This window comes from Phaenicophaeus curvirostris, chromosome 17 (assembly GCF_032191515.1).
Source record: "Phaenicophaeus curvirostris isolate KB17595 chromosome 17, BPBGC_Pcur_1.0, whole genome shotgun sequence".
Classification (NCBI taxonomy): Eukaryota; Metazoa; Chordata; class Aves; order Cuculiformes; family Cuculidae; genus Phaenicophaeus; species Phaenicophaeus curvirostris.
Window position 1 is genome coordinate 2,127,744 of NC_091408.1, and position 17,709 is coordinate 2,145,452.

The 17,709-nt window shown below is 52.2% G+C and overlaps 1 protein-coding gene across 3 annotated transcripts in view; it reads right to left on the bottom strand.

The window, feature by feature from the left end:
* MYO18B (myosin XVIIIB) overlaps window positions 1–17,709 on the bottom strand; it is a 68,718-nt gene that overhangs the window by 13,943 nt on the left and 37,066 nt on the right. For all 3 annotated transcript variants that reach the window (XM_069871383.1, XM_069871382.1, XM_069871384.1), the window contains 7 exons: window positions 17,064–17,168; window positions 14,145–14,291; window positions 10,948–11,061; window positions 10,501–10,617; window positions 9,717–9,800; window positions 8,419–8,556; window positions 7,659–7,844 (listed from right to left, as the gene is read on the bottom strand). In XM_069871383.1, the coding sequence (XP_069727484.1) occupies window positions 7,659–7,844; window positions 8,419–8,556; window positions 9,717–9,800; window positions 10,501–10,617; window positions 10,948–11,061; window positions 14,145–14,291; window positions 17,064–17,168 (891 nt within the window). The remainder of the gene's footprint in view (window positions 1–7,658; window positions 7,845–8,418; window positions 8,557–9,716; window positions 9,801–10,500; window positions 10,618–10,947; window positions 11,062–14,144; window positions 14,292–17,063; window positions 17,169–17,709) is intronic.

The window sequence follows — 17,709 nt, forward strand, 5'->3', positions numbered from 1 at the left end:
CCCAGATCCTGTGCATGGATGCACTTTATATTTTACTCTGTACCACACAATTGTCTCAAGGACAGGAATAATTATGTCAATATAATTAAATATCAAATTAAAAAAAAATACCTTTGTAATATAAACTGACAAGGATGGTCCCAGCATCAGGACACTGCTGTCCCAGGAGCGATCAGACACCTCTGACTCACATTGTTTCAATCTAAATGTAAATGCAAGCAGCTTTTCCTTTTTAATACGGCAACCAGTCTGGGCTTTTACACCCTCACTCAGGATGAGCTGGGAGCGTTGCTGGCTTTTTGTTCCCTCTGAGCAGAAAAGAGTGGGGAAAAGGAGGCAATACATTGATTGAGGAAGCTCTTAACCCACCTGCTCATGTGGCTCTGGAGCAAGGGCACTGCCTGGGAGAGAAACGCTGCCTGGAGAAGAGCGAGCGCTGATGCACCCACAGCAGTGCCTTCTCCTCATCCAACCAGACCCTGGGGTTGAGCCCGTCCCCCCCAACCCCAGGCAGCAGCCAGGAGCCAAGGGAATCACCCAGACACAGAAGCACTGGGCGACAGTGTTGCTGCACCCCACCAGCATCTCCAGCGTCCGCAGAGCCCCACCTCACCCATGCACGAAGAAACCTGCTGCCCCCCTTCCCTGCACATCGTAACTTGGTGGCCACAGCCAGAGCCAGCCACCCACGACCCTTCATCACGCACAAGGAACCACGCAAGACACCGAACAAGAGGCTGCCAAGGACTAGGGTGATACGCCAGGGCTGGATCTGAGGGGTGGGGGTGATGGAAGGTGACCTAGACATCATTTTACCCGCGTTATTCATTGCTAATGCCTGTTTTCAGAGCCTCTGCCTTCCAGCTGGCACTGCTGATGACGGGGATCCCGGACGGCCACTGGGGTGGCTGCAATCAGAGGAGCCGTGCTGATGAACGAAGCTTATAAAACAACGGCTGCCAGGGGAATGAGCCCTTTCTACCTAATCAGGGAGAGGGCAGAGCCCGGAGCAGCTGCCCTCACGCCACACAGCGCCTGAGGAGCAAGGCGGCAATTTTCCAACTGCTTATGAGCTTTCTTATTCTGCTACTCTTTAGCCTCCACAGGGATCTAATATTCATTCCCGGGCAAACTGGTTTGTAGGGGGAATTCATCCCTGACCACACACACACCACTCAGCGAGCTCACAGCACACTGGGAGCGGCTCTGGGGCTGCCCCGTGGGAGCCCAGCACCTCCCGGGGTGGGAACTGGACCAGCACTGGAGCTGCTGGCTAGGAAGCTTCTGTGTGCAGGACTGCACTTCCAAAAGGATCCCCGTCAGCCTCTGGAAGCACGTTCCCTCCTGCCAAGACACACAGATCATTGCCTTCTCCTTTGCAGAACAGCAGAGAGAAGGCTTGTGGAAAGCTCCAGTGCTCCTGAAAGGGGCTACAGCTACCACCACAAACCAGAGAGGGTGAAGCAGAGCTAACCATCCTTTGCCTCACATGCGTGTTCATTTTTAGGTGAAGGCTCCGCTAATTTCCCCCCTGCCTTGCAGTGGTTTGGAGCAGTCCTATCCTCTCCATCCACCAAGGCCAGCAAGGAACCTACCCACACACGTGGGGAGCTTGAGGAGAGATGAGGACGTGACACCAGCTGTAAGCCCAGGGAAAGATGCTCCAGTTTCCCAAACAGGGATCTGAGAGCACTTCTGCTACACAGGCTCAGGAGCATCCTCTGCCATCACACCCTGGTCCCTCTTGGCACCAGTATATCTGGCTCCTTCCACCACACCAGCCAGTCACGTGCAGCAGAAACCAGCCTGACCAGCTCAGAACCCCTGGCTGATGCATATTTTATAATCAATAAATAAAACAGAAGTCTGCCTGGGTTTGCATACCTCTCCTAATTCAGGTCTCCCATTCATAGCATATCCACAGACAGATCACCCCAGAGCACAGCACGCCCCAAACCCAACAGCACCAGTCTGCTGGCAGGTCGAAAGCATTTCTGCATTTTAGGAAGCTGAGGTTAATTTCTGCTGACAGGGAGCCTGAGTTGCAGGCTCTCTCAAGACAAGGGGGACAGGAGCTCGCACATGGCAAACCCCATTGAGAGGCTGGTGCACCCAGCCCCGATTCGTGTCCTCACTTGCAGGGTGCTGCTGCACATCCATGCTTGAAAGACCCCAAAACCATGAATTACACCACAAAAAAAAATTGATTCCTAATGCGAGGGTCAGAGCTGAGTGCTCAGCCACCTTTCCTTGCATTTCATACAGCTCCTCTGCACCCATCCTGCCCAAAGACCTCGTAGCCACCACCGCACCCACCCCTCTCACATTGCAAGAACGAAAAGGAAGAGGAAAAGGAAGAGATTTCCCACAAACAACACAGCCAGTTGGTGGGTGCCCAGGCAAGAGAAAGCTGAGGGAGGGTTGGCGAGGGCGCAGTGCGGTGCTGTCACGGCACGGCAGCAGGGCTGTCACCCAGCAGGCAGCCAGCACCACGGCGAAAGAGGTCAAGACAAATGCGTGCTCGGCACCAGGCAAGGATAGCCAGCAAGGAAAGGAGAAAACATGGGCTGGCAGGTCCTGGGGGGCTCCTGCTGCCCCAGTCTGTCCCTGTGCTGCTGGCAAGGGAACCCTCGATGCCCACTGTCTCCTCAAGCATCGCTGGGGCTTTCTCCTGTGCTTCACCAGGTTTTTTTCCAACAGCCAGGAAAAGATGGTCCACATGCCGCTGCTCAAGCCCTCGCAGCCTGCACTGGGGGAGCTCACCCACTGCAGCACCCACCTGGAAGCAGGGGGAGAGGGGACACCTCAGCTGGCAACTCCCTACCTCCCACCTCTGTCCCCCTCTCCCCCTCCACATCCTGCCTTTGCTTTCTTTCCTTCTCTGGAAAGGATTTTCTAAACCCTCTTTTTCTTAAGAATTTCTTTTTCATCTAATTTTGTCTCAGAAGCATTTGAAGATAAGTTAAAAGGAGCGGAGCAAAAACAGGAGTGAAATAATTTATGGGGCTATAAAGGATGCTGAGGCAGACACCGCGGAGCATCCAGCACCACGTCCTCATCGCTGTCTTTTGTTTTTGTTTGTGGTTCTGCTGTCACAACACAACCTTTGCAAGTTCCCATCCACCTGAAGTGAAGTGTAATCTAATTAGTCCAATTTGGATTGCTCCTATTTGAATAACTGAGTGTACAGCTGCGGTATTCATCAATCATTATTATTTTTAATTAAGTAATTAACTCACGAGTTTTTCAGAAAGTTTGAAGTGACAAAATCTGGAGTGAGATGGGGCGCGCGGCTCTTTCTGCGTTTGCGAACGCCGGCGTTACCGGTAATTGGTGTGAGCAGCCACAAGTGCTGATTATTGCCTGAAGAATTTACTTCTTTAATGGCAAACCAGCAATCACAGCCTGCTCTACGGCAGCACTAATTAGCGTGTATACTGAGGGGTTTGCACTCACAGCTCCTCCATACCCAACCTCACCTCTAAGGACCGGTTCCCTTTGATGATAATTGTTGTTATACTTCACCAAAGTCATTAGCTTTTATAGAAAAGAGCAGCTCAGAGAGACCCAGGCATGGGTGGTGCTGGGACCGAGGGCTGCGGGGACATCAGAGGGTTTGGCTGGGACCCTGCTGGGACATCAGAGGGTTTGGCTGGGTGGGAGTGCAGCATTCCCAGCTGGAGGCACAAACAGCCCCCACTTCACTTCTCAAGTTCACTGGGAGCACCAAAAAAATAGATCTTTAAAGCTAACAAACGGAAAAACAAAATCCCTACAATCATAGAGATCAGAATGTAACGTGCTTCGGCACTCAGGATTGTGGGGTGAGAACAGGGCTGCGCTACAAAGGAGATCCACTATCAGAGGAACGAGGAAAAAAAAAGGTTATTTACACTGTGACTCTCACCTTGTTTTGAAAAGAAAAGTGTGAAGAATATCTTCGCACCTGTGCTTCAGTTTTCAGGAAAAAGAGTTAATTATTATGCTGATGAATTTCACAGCTTCATTAAAGAAAGCTAATTTTAACATAGTGCCCTCAAGCCCCCCCCCAGCATGGCATTGGAGGGGGGTGCATGTTTAGCAGAGTGCTCCAGCCCCCTTCCCAGAGCTCCCATTCCAGAGCTCTTTTCCCAGAGCTCTTTTCCCAGAGCTCCCATCCCAGAGCTCCCTTTCCAGAGCCCCCTTCCCAGCCTCCAGCAGCTGCTTGTTTTCTCCTGTGAACTCCAAGCTGCAGGGGCAGCTCAGTCATCAGCAGCACAGTCATAGGTGCTCCCTTTAAGCCTTTTAGCTATTGTTTGGCATGAACTGGAAGAATCACTCTCTCAAGGGTGGAATTAGTCCATCCTGGCTTGTTAGCAGTGTGCATCTCCCTCCTCCGCTGCAGCAAACCCGCAGGTAAGGAGTGAGATGCTCTGCCAGAAGCTCTGGGAAAAGAGCCCCTCAAGGCAAGGCGTGGGACAGGAGGTCCTCAAGGAGCATCCCTGCCTCTACCCCAGTCCTGTCCCTGCCTAGAGCTTCCAGTGGTGGCTGTAGACACCCACAGCAGCTGAGATGAGCCTTCTTGCAAACACATCCTTGTCTCCCTGATGCTTACGATGGACCATCGACCCAGCCCCAGCACCATCTCCAGAGCAGCAAAGCCATCCCAGCACCCAGCACCACCCTGACCTTGCAGTGTTAGGAGGGAAATCCCACCTGACTGCAGTGCTGGCAGCTCATCACCCTACACACCTCAGCTCCTGCTCCATCCTCCTCTCCACCACATCGTGCAGCTTCTCCAGGGGATGCTTGTATCGGCACAAGCACAAGTACCTATACATACATGATGAGCGAGGAGACCAGGGCTTGTTTTTGAGCTCCCCAGGACTTGGTCTAATTTGGAAATGCATCTCTCACTTCTCGCTATGACTCAGTTTCTGCCACGGCCTGAGGAGATCAGGCGGCTGGGTCTTGCCTGTTAAGCAATGGGTGTCAGCACAGCAGCTGAGAAACAAGGAGCTGTTGCAGACTGGGATCCAGATTTTATCCAAAGAGGAGCTCCAGCTCCACGGAGGGAATTCAGTAAATGCAACTGGAGCAAAGACAGAGACAACTAGGGCCAAGTACTACCCCCACCATTAGAAACATGCCTCCCTCGCTGCGATGGCACTGGGCTTGGAAAGTGTTCAAACCCCATTCTTCCTACAAAATTCATAAGGCAGAGCCATCTGCCTGGCAGTCAGTTCTCCGGCTTCCATCCCTGCTTCCCGCTGGAGTTTCCCTGCTGCCTGTGCACGGCTGAGCCTGCTCCCCACTGCCCAGAGCTGGGGTGAAAAGGCTGGAGAGATGGGAATAGCTGCTCTGAGACAGGGTGAAGGCGTGGGGACAGGGGGACAGGTTTTTCAATTGCCTCAAACGATGATAAATGTGAGCTGTGAGAATAAAATACCTTATATACAGGCACCAGCTCTGAGGAGTGCAGCAAACAAGATGGGATTTCTCACCCAATCTGTACAATGAATTTGTCTCTTCTGTGCATCACTTAAACCCTGACAGAGTGTAGCAAGTCCACAACCTCGCAACTGTTTATTTAAATGCATTTTAAAAAATTTGTTAGGTGCAGACCACGACTTAAGTAATGTTAAGTGAATAATTCATGCAGTATTTATAATTGATGGGGGATTTAACAGGAGCAGAGCCATAAGTGGCTTTCTATTAACTATTGATGCTCTCTGCCAGCCTCTCGATGAGCACGGCTGGGCTCTGTGATCACAGCTCTCCCGCGATGTTTTATTTAAGCACTGTTAAGAGTGCACACAGTCTGGGGGAATGCCCCTGCTCCCAGGGCACGCTGCAATGCTCTGCGTGGCAGCTCCTGGTGTGGTTGTGCCACTGTGGGCTCGTGGAGCCCCTATCCCCACAGAGCAATCACCCTGACCAGCGGGGAGAAACCTGGAGCTGGTGGGATGTGTCTGGGTAAGCTCAGCACTGCAGGGCTCACCTGGCTCCTTCCTCCTGCGCCTGCCACAGCAGATGCCAGATAATCTCTAATATCTGGGTGTCTGGATAAACCCAGGCCCCTCAGTAGTGGCTAACCAGTTTGTCCCTTCATGGAGTTTTGTGTCTTATTCCAGGGAGGTGCCTCTCAAATCCCTTTCAGGCTTCTTTGCAAACTTCATTTGTGAGAACAGAAGCGTGCTAAGAAGACCAAGCATCTTGCTGCACCCATCATTCACATACCGACATGAAACATTCAACAAGCTTCTAAAAATACAGGCACAAATACAGAAATACAGTTAAAAGAGCCCACCCGCATCCTACCAGACGGCGCATCTGTGTTCCAAAACATCACATTTCTAACAAAGCTGCAGTGAACACACAGTTATCAAAGCAGCTGAAGCAGTGTCTCGCTCGGCACCTGCAGGGGAAGCAGCAGGGTCTGGCCCTGGGGTGCGATGCTGCGAGCCCAGCGGGCAGCCCTGCAGCCCAGGGAGATGCTCAGCATGCCCAGCGCCGGGCACAGCATCCAGCAAAGAATCTCATTTTTAAAATGAGTCTCTCCAGCCTAGTGGAGAGATTCCTTTTGTGCCGGGGTGAGGGTGTTCTAGCAGCCAGAGCTGCGTGCGAGCACGTAGGATTCGGGGTGGCAGCCCAAGGACAAAGCCTGTTCACAGCGCAGGCAGACGAGGTGGAATAATTCACACTAAAGCACCGTTCCCTTCAGAAAGACTGGCAGCCTCAGGGCAAAATAAATGCTGAAGTCTCCTTGATTGTTAAATAAAAGATTATTGATAAAATAACTGCTTCTAACATGGCTGTGGTGCCAGCAGAAACACAATATCTTTCAATTACTACTCGGAAGCACGGCTTTCCTTTTGTTTACTGAAAAAAAAAAAACATAAAAGGGTTGCTCGTAGTGGACTGTAAGATGAAGGTGAATCTATTTTTGCCACGCTCCAAATCTGGTTGGGGCTTTGCCTGCACAGAGCAGGTTAGATGCTTGTCAGCACTGTCTTGCCGTGCCACAGGGGAGCTATTTGGCCAGGGCTGGAATCACAGTGAGGAGCTGGTTCCTGAACCAAGCCCTGGCATGTCGAGCCACGCTGTCAGCACGTGGGGGGCACAGGGAATTTCTCCTGTGCCAAGGGACCATGTGGCATCACCACAGTTCTGCCTGACACAAGGAAAACCAGCACAAGGAGGTGCAGGAATGACCCGAGCAGTTTCCTAGCATTTTTTCGAGCTGAACAGGCAAAGCAATGTCTTTCTTGGAACAAAACACGGAGCAGAGGGACTTCCCAGGCTGTCAAGCACAGCTACGGAGATATGAAATGCTAGGGGCCTCAATAACAGCTTTGGTTCAATGGTTTGGGGCTGGGGAGGCGTGTGACACAATCCACTGCCCTTCCAAGCGTTCCACGGCTTTGCTTGCCAAAGCCAAGCCTGACACCTCAGTGTTAGGAACACCCAGGGCAGCCGTGGTGGAGCTGCTGGGAGACACAGCTTAATTGCAGGGGGGCCAGGGAACAGCAGATGGGGCAGCTCCTTCTCCAAACGCAGAGCACACAAAGCACCATGCTGAAAATTGCTTTTCTGGGAGCTTCAGGCCAGTCTTCAACTTATGGAGAGGTAACCTACAGCAACACCGAACCCACCCCATGGGAGCAGCATCTCCTTACCAGCTCCACACGCCGGCGGCTGGACTCCAACTCCCTCTGCACCAGCTCGTCCATGTCAGCCTTCATCTCCTCCATCCTCCTCTGGTAGTACCGGGTGCTTTCCTTCTCCCGCGCCTCCGACTCAGCCGCCTTCTCCAGCTCCTCACCCATCTTTATGATGCTGTCTCGCAAGCGCAGCACCAGCACCTGGAGAGGCAGCAAGGAGGGCACAAGGTGGAGCACGGGAGATGGAGTCGAGGAGTTACGAAGCCCTCCATGAACAGGGAACGGCCTCAAGCTGCACCAGGGGAGGTTCAGGCTGGACATTAGGAAAAAATCTTTCACAGAAACAATCATTGGGCACTGGCAGAGGCTGCCCGGGGAGGGGGTTGAGTCCCCTTCCCTGGAGGGGTTTAAGGGACGGGTGGATGAGGTGCTGAGGGACAAGGTTTAGTGATTGATGGGAACGGTTGGACTCGATGATCCAGTGGGTCTCTTCCAACCTGGTGATTCTATGATCAATTGCTCCCTCCCCGACTCATGCACAGGACCAGTTGCTTTTATCATCATTATCAAGCATTGCTCTGGTGCCAGCAGCAGGTGTCTGCAGAGTGTGTGGACCCCAGTGACCCCAGCCCATCCCTGCACCCAGCTCTGCACCCACCATCATCTCCAGTGGCCACACCGTGTCCCTCAGGGCTCCCACAGAGCCAGCTTTGAGAGCACAAGAGAATCTCCCTGTGTCTCTGCATCCTCTCTGCAAGCCATGAAGATGTGATACCTCAAAGCGCTTCATCTGCACGGCCTGGAAGTCCAGCTGGCTCTCCAGGTCGCGGATGCGGGCTTCCTGCCGGCTGACGATGGAACGCTCAGGCGGGCTCTGCTCCAGCTGCACCACTCTTGCCTGTGCTGCCTGCAGCTGCAGGAGGATGGGATATGTTAGCACCTCCCGATCTCCTGACCCACGCTAACACCTCCTGGTCCCTTTCCCACACCTCCCATCAGTCCCAACCCCTGGCGTGGCATGCATCGAGAACCTCTCACAACTCCTGAGACAAACTGGATGTGTAGGATCTGGCTTAGGCTGCCAGGCACTATGGAAAAGCATTGCCTGCAGTGGCCTCAAGGACTCCCTGCTGTTGATGCCATACAATAAATGCATGACTAACATGTATTTTTTTAATGAAAAATGTGCCAGAAGATGTGCAGAATACATTTGTCTGCACCTCTTTGCTTTTCTCTTCTCAGCAAACTCTTTGAGGACAGCAGGCATAAAAATATCACAATTTATCCCTGTGTGGAAAGCTGCCTGGACCAAGTTGTTTCTTCAGCCGTTACACCAGGCTCTCCAAAGCAAACTGCCCTTTTAGGGATCCTGGTACGAGTTTGGTTCAGACTTTTTATTTGACCAGGAAGCATGGGAATTTGTCTTTGTTTATCTGGCCTATCTCTAAAGCACCACCTGCTCCGCCTCGGATGGAGCAAGTCCTGCTGCTGGTTCCTGAGCAGCTGATCTACGGTCCAGTAAAGCACTTAAATTAATGGGATTACTGCTGTGTTTAAAATTAAATCCACACGTCCCAGGAAGGCTGGTGTACCAGCAGAGGCGAGACAGTGCAGCACCCACAGGTACCCACCCTGGGCTCAACCCCATCCCAGGGTCAGGCCTTATCCCAGGATCAGCCCCATCCTGGGATTAGTCCCCACCCCAGGGTCAGCCTCCATCCCAAGCTTGCTCAGCCCCATGGGGCCGCTCCTGCCATGGAATCATCAGCTCGGAAAAGGAGGAGGGAGAACTGGGGCTCTCCATCCTAAGAGCCTTGCCAGGGAAAGCTTTCTCCAGCCCAGGGTCATTCCCAGCAGAGCCCTACAGCCCATCCTGGCCACAGAGAGGAGAGGAACCTGCCATATTACAAAGGAGAAATGGTTTTGCACCACCGGGGTGGACACTTGGTCTGATTTCAGACAAGAACATGCCATCCACATCTGGCACCAGCGACGCACCAGGCACAGATGTCAGAGATGTCTAGATGCCTTTCACTCCTCAGCCCCAGGTTCTACAGGCCAGGGAGGAATTACCTTCTCCTGAAGGCTCTGCTTTTCTTTCTTCACATCCTCCACCTTCGTCTGCAGCTCCCGTATCTGAGCGATATCCGTTGCCGACTGCGGAAAGAGAAAGCACAGTTGTGGAAGCAGACCCGAGGGCTTGGAGCAGAGGGCATGTGCCTTGAGAAGCGCAGTGTTAAAGGCTGGCTGGTGCCTACACCTCCTACCACCACAACAGTTAGCCGCTCCTGCACTGGACTGAAGGAACTTAATCCTCCTGATGCAACGAACTTTCTAATTTTCACAAGTACTTGCAGCTCAGGATAGAAAGCATGCTGTCAGGTCCTTGGGGTCCCTTCAGAGACAGACTTCTAGCTCCATAACAGTGCTGCAAAGGGCACCAGACTGTGAATTTGCAGTCTCATCAGCCTCTCCCTGCTCCACCGGGAGCCTTGGAGTCCCTCAGCTCCAGGCACAATCCTTTGGGAGAGCCTGCCTTAGTCTGGATATTGCACCGAAAGCCCAGGGCTGTCTGTCAGCACTTCTTAAGCTCTGCATGAGAAAGTAGTGAAAGAAAGACCAGAAAGGGATCCAGACAGGGATACTATAGGATTTTCCAACTATTGAAACTAAAACCAAGACGCCTCTTGAAAGAATACACAAAACTGTGAGTGAGAGGAGCTGTAGCCATAGGGCCTTTCTTCCTCTCACCTTATTTCAGGAAGGACATGGATCTGTTGGGGTGAGTCCAGAGGAGGCCACAGAGATGATGTCAGGGCCGGGGATGCTGCTCATCCTCCACTGCCCCAGCTCCTACCTGGGCGATCAGAGCCTTGTGCTTCTCCATGAGCTCGTTCAGGTCTTCCTGGTCCTCATCGATGCGTTTCAGGAGGTCGGCTCTCTCGTGCTGCAGCTGGTACAGCTGCTCATCCACCTGCAGGAGGACCAATGGGGCTGTTGATTATAGCATTCCATGGAGAACCCACCACACAGCACCACCCAGACCGCAGCATCCTTTGGGACATGACGCCACCAGCCTCACACCCCATCCTGGCACCAAGAGAGGCAAAGGGAGCTCCTGTGTGTCTGTAGAGGACTATGGGATGCTGCACCCTTATCCATCCGTTCAGCCAACCATGGGCTGTTGTTCCCGAAGAGGTTGGGTGATTTAGTAAATACACTGGCTATTGCCGCTGTAGTACAAAATATGAGGGTTGCTATCAAACAGGAGGGCAGGGCCACCACCCCAGCCTCATCTCTGTACCAGGGTCTTGTTTCTGTTGAGGGTCTCCAGCTCCACATGCAAGTTCTCCAGCTCCGAGGCTGCCATCTGCTGGGACCTCTGGGCCTCCGCACACTTGGCTTCGCTCTCTTCCAACTGGGGAAGAAAAAAATAAGGGAGATCATCATTAAAGGAGGGTTTGGTGTCTGCAGAAACCATGTGCTGATTATTCTGTTCCCCTTGCTGCACAGCCACGTCTATTTACACTTCCCTCCCAGAGCATTTTCCCCTGCTAACGCACAACGAAGCTCGACCTTTTAAAATCTGTGCTGCTTTTCAGCCTGGTTTACAGTGAAAAGGGCTTCCTTGGCAGCTCCTGGCACATGTAACTGTGGATCCTGACACCACCGGCCGTCCTGCTGAGCACTGGAACAAGCGCCTTGATCTGCACATCCACCCTCTGCCTCAGCGCTGCCGTGGGGAGGTGGAGCTGGCATCGTTAATTTGCAAAACTATGTGAATTACATGTAATTCCTGATTAGAGCAATTCACCATTCGGAGTTTGCAAATGGGCTTTTCATGTGGCCTAAATTGCATTTGCAAATACATAAGAAATCTCACATTTATAAATGCTAATTTGCTCTTATTCTTTTATAGTGCAGCCATTAAGATCACAATGATCTTAAGTGGGCTGCAAACATCTGGAAGATGCAGCATCATCCCCGAAACTCACACCGCCAGGGTGGAGGGGATGATGTAGGCTGTACCTGAACATCCAGTTCCTTCCCTTGCTCACTTGGGTTTCTTTCTTTTCTTTATGCAAAAGCAAAACCAAACCCCAGCACTTGCTACTCATCTCTTGTGCCTGGTCCCTGCTCCCCTGTGGGGGATGCGGAGCTTCCAGGGGCAACAGGAGGCACTGCTCATCATGTAGAATCATGGAATGGTTTGGGTTGGAATGGATCTCAAAGACCAGCCAGTTCCAACCTCCTGCCACGGGCACGGACACCTCCCCCTTGGATCAGGGTGCCCAAAGCCACATTCAACCCAGTCTTGAACACCTCTGCCTTTGAACCCCAAACCATTCTATGACTTTATGATCTTTGAGTCTCCAGCTACAGTGACCACCAGAAGCGGCTCACTGTGGGGAATAAAAAGCTCTGGCACGAAGACATTTAAGCAGTTTGAATCCAGCACATGCTGATGGATTGTCTAGCTGGTCTATTCATCCATCTGCAGAGCCGCTCTCACAGCGACACATACCGGGTTCCCCTTTCTTCCACCAGCTGAAAAATAGCCTTTGTGTTTTGCATAAAGCTTGTGTTTGTTGCCAAAGCGGCCTGAGCAATAGCTGCTGGGAAGCGTTAAAGATTCTCAGTTCGACTGACTGTTCAGTTTACGGCCAAGGGACTTCCACCTGCCCAGCTTCGGGCTCCTCCAGAAGCAACCCCTGGAACTATTTCTTCCCCTGCCATGATTACACTAAAACTCTATGTTTGAATCAGAAAAACATCTCCAGGACCTCTTCTTAAATACCAGCTTCCATTTCACTTCACGTAGTGGAATTTTCCCACTTTGGAAGAAGATATTGAAATCCCCCCTAAAAAAATGTATAATGTATGAACTTCTGAACAGCGTTAGTTTGCTGTGTTCCACCATCTGTTAAATACCTGCGTAAAAATGGATGCTCCAGCCTTATTAAAAAACAATGCTCTACTTCTGGCCATATGGATTTTGATTAACAGAAATGTAGTGTTTTAGCAAAGCTTTTATTCCTGTGGAGGTTTGTGGGCTGGTGGGAGGAAGCATTGGCTTTTGAGAAAGTCGTCATGAATGCCATTAGAAATCATTTACATTTAAAGGGCAGCGTAATCACGAGGCATTTTTAGCACACGCAGAGTTGCAGTGTTGGTAGCACAATAAAAACTCAATATCCCCCATGTTAAGGCTTTCTGCTTTCCTTGTCCAAAGCAGCTGGGAAAGTCACCCACCGAGGGAGCTGGGATGGTCTGCAAGGCTCCACGAGGAAGAGAAAGCAACATCCCACGTGATTCTGCATCCCTGCAGGGACCAAGCTGCTTGGGGCACAAGATTTTCCCCTAGTAAGATAGGGCTGGATGCCACGGGGATGGACATGCTCGCCAGCATCACCATGGCATCCCTAGCTGCTCCTTCTAGCGCACCTCGTGGACCTCACGTCCCACCATGGGGGCACCTCAGGTACCCCACACAGTGGGTGTTCACCCAAGAGAACTTGGAGAAAAGATCCTGGGTCTAAGCACCACAGCTCCTGTTTGCATCCTGCTGGAGAAACAAGCAGTGCAAAATGTAAGCCATGAATTTGCACAGAGCTGGTTTTCCTTCAGCCATTTAGGGATATGAAGTCCTTGAGGATGCTGGCCCTGCACTCTTGCGTGTGGCTGCTTGGTCCTTCAGATCAGCACGTGGAAGAGGTCACAGCACTGCCCACTGCACCAGTATGGGTAGAGATCCTTCTCCGTCGGTGCAGGTGGGAACAGCTGCTGCTCACAGATGTTATTTACACAGAACTCTTATCTCAATTATATATGGATGTTGTTGGAGACACTCGTGTTCCCCCATTAGTTTGTTTCCAGAGGAAATGTACGGTATGGATTAATTACTGAGTGGTTTCAGAGGACCATCACCATGAGCTCAGCCCTGGGATGCACACGGACAGCCAGCCTGGGGATGGATAGCCCCATGCCACCCCTGTCCCACGTCCCCGAGGGACCCCAGCCTCCCTCCAAGGCTGAGGCCACCCCTGGCTGGCGGCACAGTGGGCACGAGCATGGCACGTGCAGGCAGCCGCTTGCTGTGAACCTGGCTTGTCTGCACTAAAACCATGGCAAATCCACCACGATCTCCGCTCCTGCCTTAGAGCATCCCTATGGCAACACCTCCCTAACCCAGCACCGCTGGGGCTCGTTATTAGACAGATAGAAAGGATGCGGAACAGAAGGTAATTAACAGGGCTGGGGGGAAGGAAAAAAAATACTTAACCACTGTTGGCTTAATTACAGAGAAGTGCTGATACAAGGAGACCCTCATCAGTGCAAGAGGCGCTTCTCACCCTGGCCCAGACGGAGGGATGCTCACCCCATGGGATCACCATGCATAAGGAAAACCAGGAGATGTACAAGTGCTCCCTGCAATTTCCCCTGGGCTGATGGAGAGGGGGATGCTCACAGGGAGATGCCCACTCACCCAAAGGCACCTACCTGCTTGCGCAGCCGCTCCAGCTCCTGGGTGTCGGCGCTGGGCTCCGCGGGGGCTGCCAGCAGCAGTTGGACATCGGCGAGAAGAGCGCGTGTTCGCCGCAGGTCCCGCCGCAGACGCTTCTCCATGTCAAAGTCACGGTGGCCAATCTGGGGAGGGAAAAGGGGGTATCTTGAGCCCTACCACCCCATAGAAACCCTGTCAGACCATTCCATCCCACCCCAAGGCACTCCCCATGAAATTGGGGAATAGGGGATTATTTTGGTCGCACTGAAGTCGTGATGCAGGAAGATATTAAATATCTATGAGTAGATATCACAGTTTTCTCTTTCTATCCAATGAAACTAATTTAATAGTTAAATAAATGGGAGAAAATAAATTACATAAACATCAAAACTAGTAAGTTCCCCTGAAACACCACGTTTTTTCCTCACCAGAAAGCTGTTCCTCTGAAAACATCAGCCCACCCCTGCTCTCCAGCCACAGTGACTACCCCTGAGGCCAGAGGGACAGCCTGGATGCAGATCTGGGGACAAAAGCAGGCACTGTGGGTCCCCAGAGCCATCGAGCCCTGTCCTCACCAACACCAGGAAACTACTGTGGCACAGAAAATGCAAACGAGTGACAAAGGCAGGAGAGATTCAGCCCAAAATGGGAAGAGAGGGAAAACTCTGATGAGGAAAGCTTCATTAGGAGTTATTTACACATCTCTAACGCAAGGCATCTGGAGTCCCCGTCAGCTGCAGAGGGACATAACTGATGCTGCCGCCTTCTGCGGGGGAGGCAGCGATCTCTCGTGCGTGAAAACCCAGCGGTGCTGGTGGAAAACAACTGCTAGTGATTTTAGAGGCACGTCCCCACGTCGCTCTGAAGCCTTTTAAAGAAGGGAAGTAGGAAGCACCTTAAAAAAACCCAAAACCTTCTACGCTCCCCCCCCAAAGCTGAGAGCAACCATGGTTACAAGGATAAAAGAATTAGAAAAACACCAGATAAACAGGGATGTGGTTTCAGTGCTGGATTTCAGACCAATTGAAATACAAGAACATTTTCCATTTAGTCTACTCTTCACAGCTCTTCTTGGTTTGAACCCATCCTCCTGTTTTCTGTTCACTGGCTAAAATTAATCGCGCGGATGTGACCCTGTAACCTGGTTTAGAGCTGGCTGGCATTTGCTGGAACCAGAAATCGTTGGCATCTCCATTTCCTTAATTAGTTTCCTGGACTGGCTTCTTTTTTCCCCTTTTTTAATAAACTGCTCTGAAGCACCCTGGCCACTGTAAATCAGACAGCGTTTATAACCACGCTGCAGAGCAGCAGCTCTGCTGTTATCCCTCCCATCCCTACAGACTCTATCTTGGATGCCGTTCAGCAGCATTTTTCTGTGGTTCGGGGTCTGCCTGATGCCACAAAGGATGGATTTTGTGTCGTAAGTGGAAGCAGCAGGTACACCCATCGCCTCTTCCCACTGCAGCCCAGTGCTTTTTGAGTTGCAAAGCTGGAATTTCATTTAACAGCTGCCTTCAAGGCTCCAGCTTTATCCCCCACACGCTATAGCTATCCCCACTGTGCCACCTCCCCTTCTCTCAGCAGGGGCTGGTGCTGCCAGGGCAGTGCCTGGGGACAGTCCAAGCCTTTCCTCAAGAGCCCCCCTGGCTTTTTGCAGCTCCTGCTGCCTCCTCATTCATCTTTGTTCTGCACGGAACAAGAGGGACGTGTTGGACAGAGTGGTAGTTATAATAAAACCTGCTTTTAAAGAGCAAGGTTTATTCTGCCAGTTCCCAAAACGTTTTATAAGCTGGGAGCTGGGGGTTCATTATGGATAAACCTCATCAGAGGATGTTTTGCCTACTTGAAATACGCCCACCGTTCCAGTGTTGCACAGCTCCCAGATTCATCCCATTTAATGAACACACGCAATTGCCAGGGCCAGTGAAACACTGAAATCCAGCCAGCTCACGCTGGAGAACACGTTGTTTAATTACCGTAACTGCAGACAATCAGCTCCTCTTCTGCACGTGTGAGGTGAGTTGCAATGCCATGAGGGCTGTGCAAAGGCACAACCCCAGCCTTGCTGAGCTCCAGGGTGCCCTGGGGTGCAGCATCACCTAGAGACAACTCATTCCTCAGCCCTGGCACCACCGTGGCACCAGGGCAGGGCAAAGTGGGACCTTGCTTAGCCACCAGAGCTCCTTCAGCAGGGGCTGGTGCAGGAGGCAGACACCAGGCCTGGCTGCTCAGCGATGCTAAGTGATGCCCAGGCTGATAAACACTGTTGAATGATGCTGAGCTCAGCCCCTCGCCTTCTAATTTAACAGGGAGCAGCTGTGTGTGCTTTTCCCATTAGGTGCACTTCAATCACTGCCACAGACATATTAGAGAGTGAAAAAGGATGCGTTCAACAAATGTGTCTGGGACAGGATTCCTCTGCAAAGTGTGGAATCTGATAAAATGCTTTTCTGGGCAGTTGGATCTGTTCCAGTGTTCGTACCGAGTAGTCTGGCTGTCATGAAAATACCAGCAAGAAGTGGATGCTGCCCCCCTGCTTGGATAACCCTCCTGGAGAAAAGGGAACCGTTGCTGTCTGTGGGTCCTTGGTGGAACCGGCTGTCTCCTTGATGATGCCTGATGTCCCCAAGCCCCCCCGGGTACCCAGTGCCAGCTGCAGCACACGCTGCTGCTCTGACAGGTGGTGCTGGGAAGAGGTGAGGCCTGGAAGGCATCACAGCCAGCTGCACACGTGTGAACAACCAAGGTGTTGCACCATACACACACGCGTTCACACTCCCTCCTGCATTTGGAGGCAGGGCGCAGCTATCCAAGCCGCTTGGCTGGCTGGGAGGGAGCAGCAAGGAGAGCAGACAACGCTTCTCCTACCCCACAGCCCTGCTGGGCTGGCCCTGTGGTGGACACCGTCCTCTTACCTGCTCACACAGGGTGCCGATGAGCCCTTCCAGGTCCTGCTTCTCGTGCAGCACCTTCTGCTTCTCCTCATACTCCTGTTCCAGCTGCATCTCCAGCTGCCGGAGCTGTGTATGGGAGACAACCCCAGCCATGCTCAGAGCCTGGCCAGCCCTTCCCAAAGGCTCACAACCCAGAAAGGCACAGCCACCACCACCACGAGGACCTGGGTGGCTGAGCAGCTGCTGGGAGAGGGTGTGCACCAAAGCCTCCCATCACTGCTGGGGACCAGGACTGGGAGATGAAACTACTCCTGGCAGGACAAGCAAAGGGAAGCTTTCCAGGAGCTTGCAGGTCTTTCAGGGACACAATGGACTCTGCTCGCTCTGGCTCCTCACCAGCGAGAAGGTGGCACTGGCCTCACAAGGCAGAATGTGCTACAAAGGCAGGATTTGTGCTGCTCCTGGGAGCAAAGGGAGCCTTGGAACCACCACCGAGTGTGGGAGCCTGCATCCCTCTGCCTTTGCCCTTGCTTAAGCATCGCCATCCCGCAGGGCTGCAGCAACAGCAAGTGCTTTGCAGGAGGGAACTGGATCTGAGGGAGCATTGCAGAGCTGCGAAAGGTCCAGCAGGTCCAGCTGGTGGTGGTGGTGGTGGAAACACGTTAAA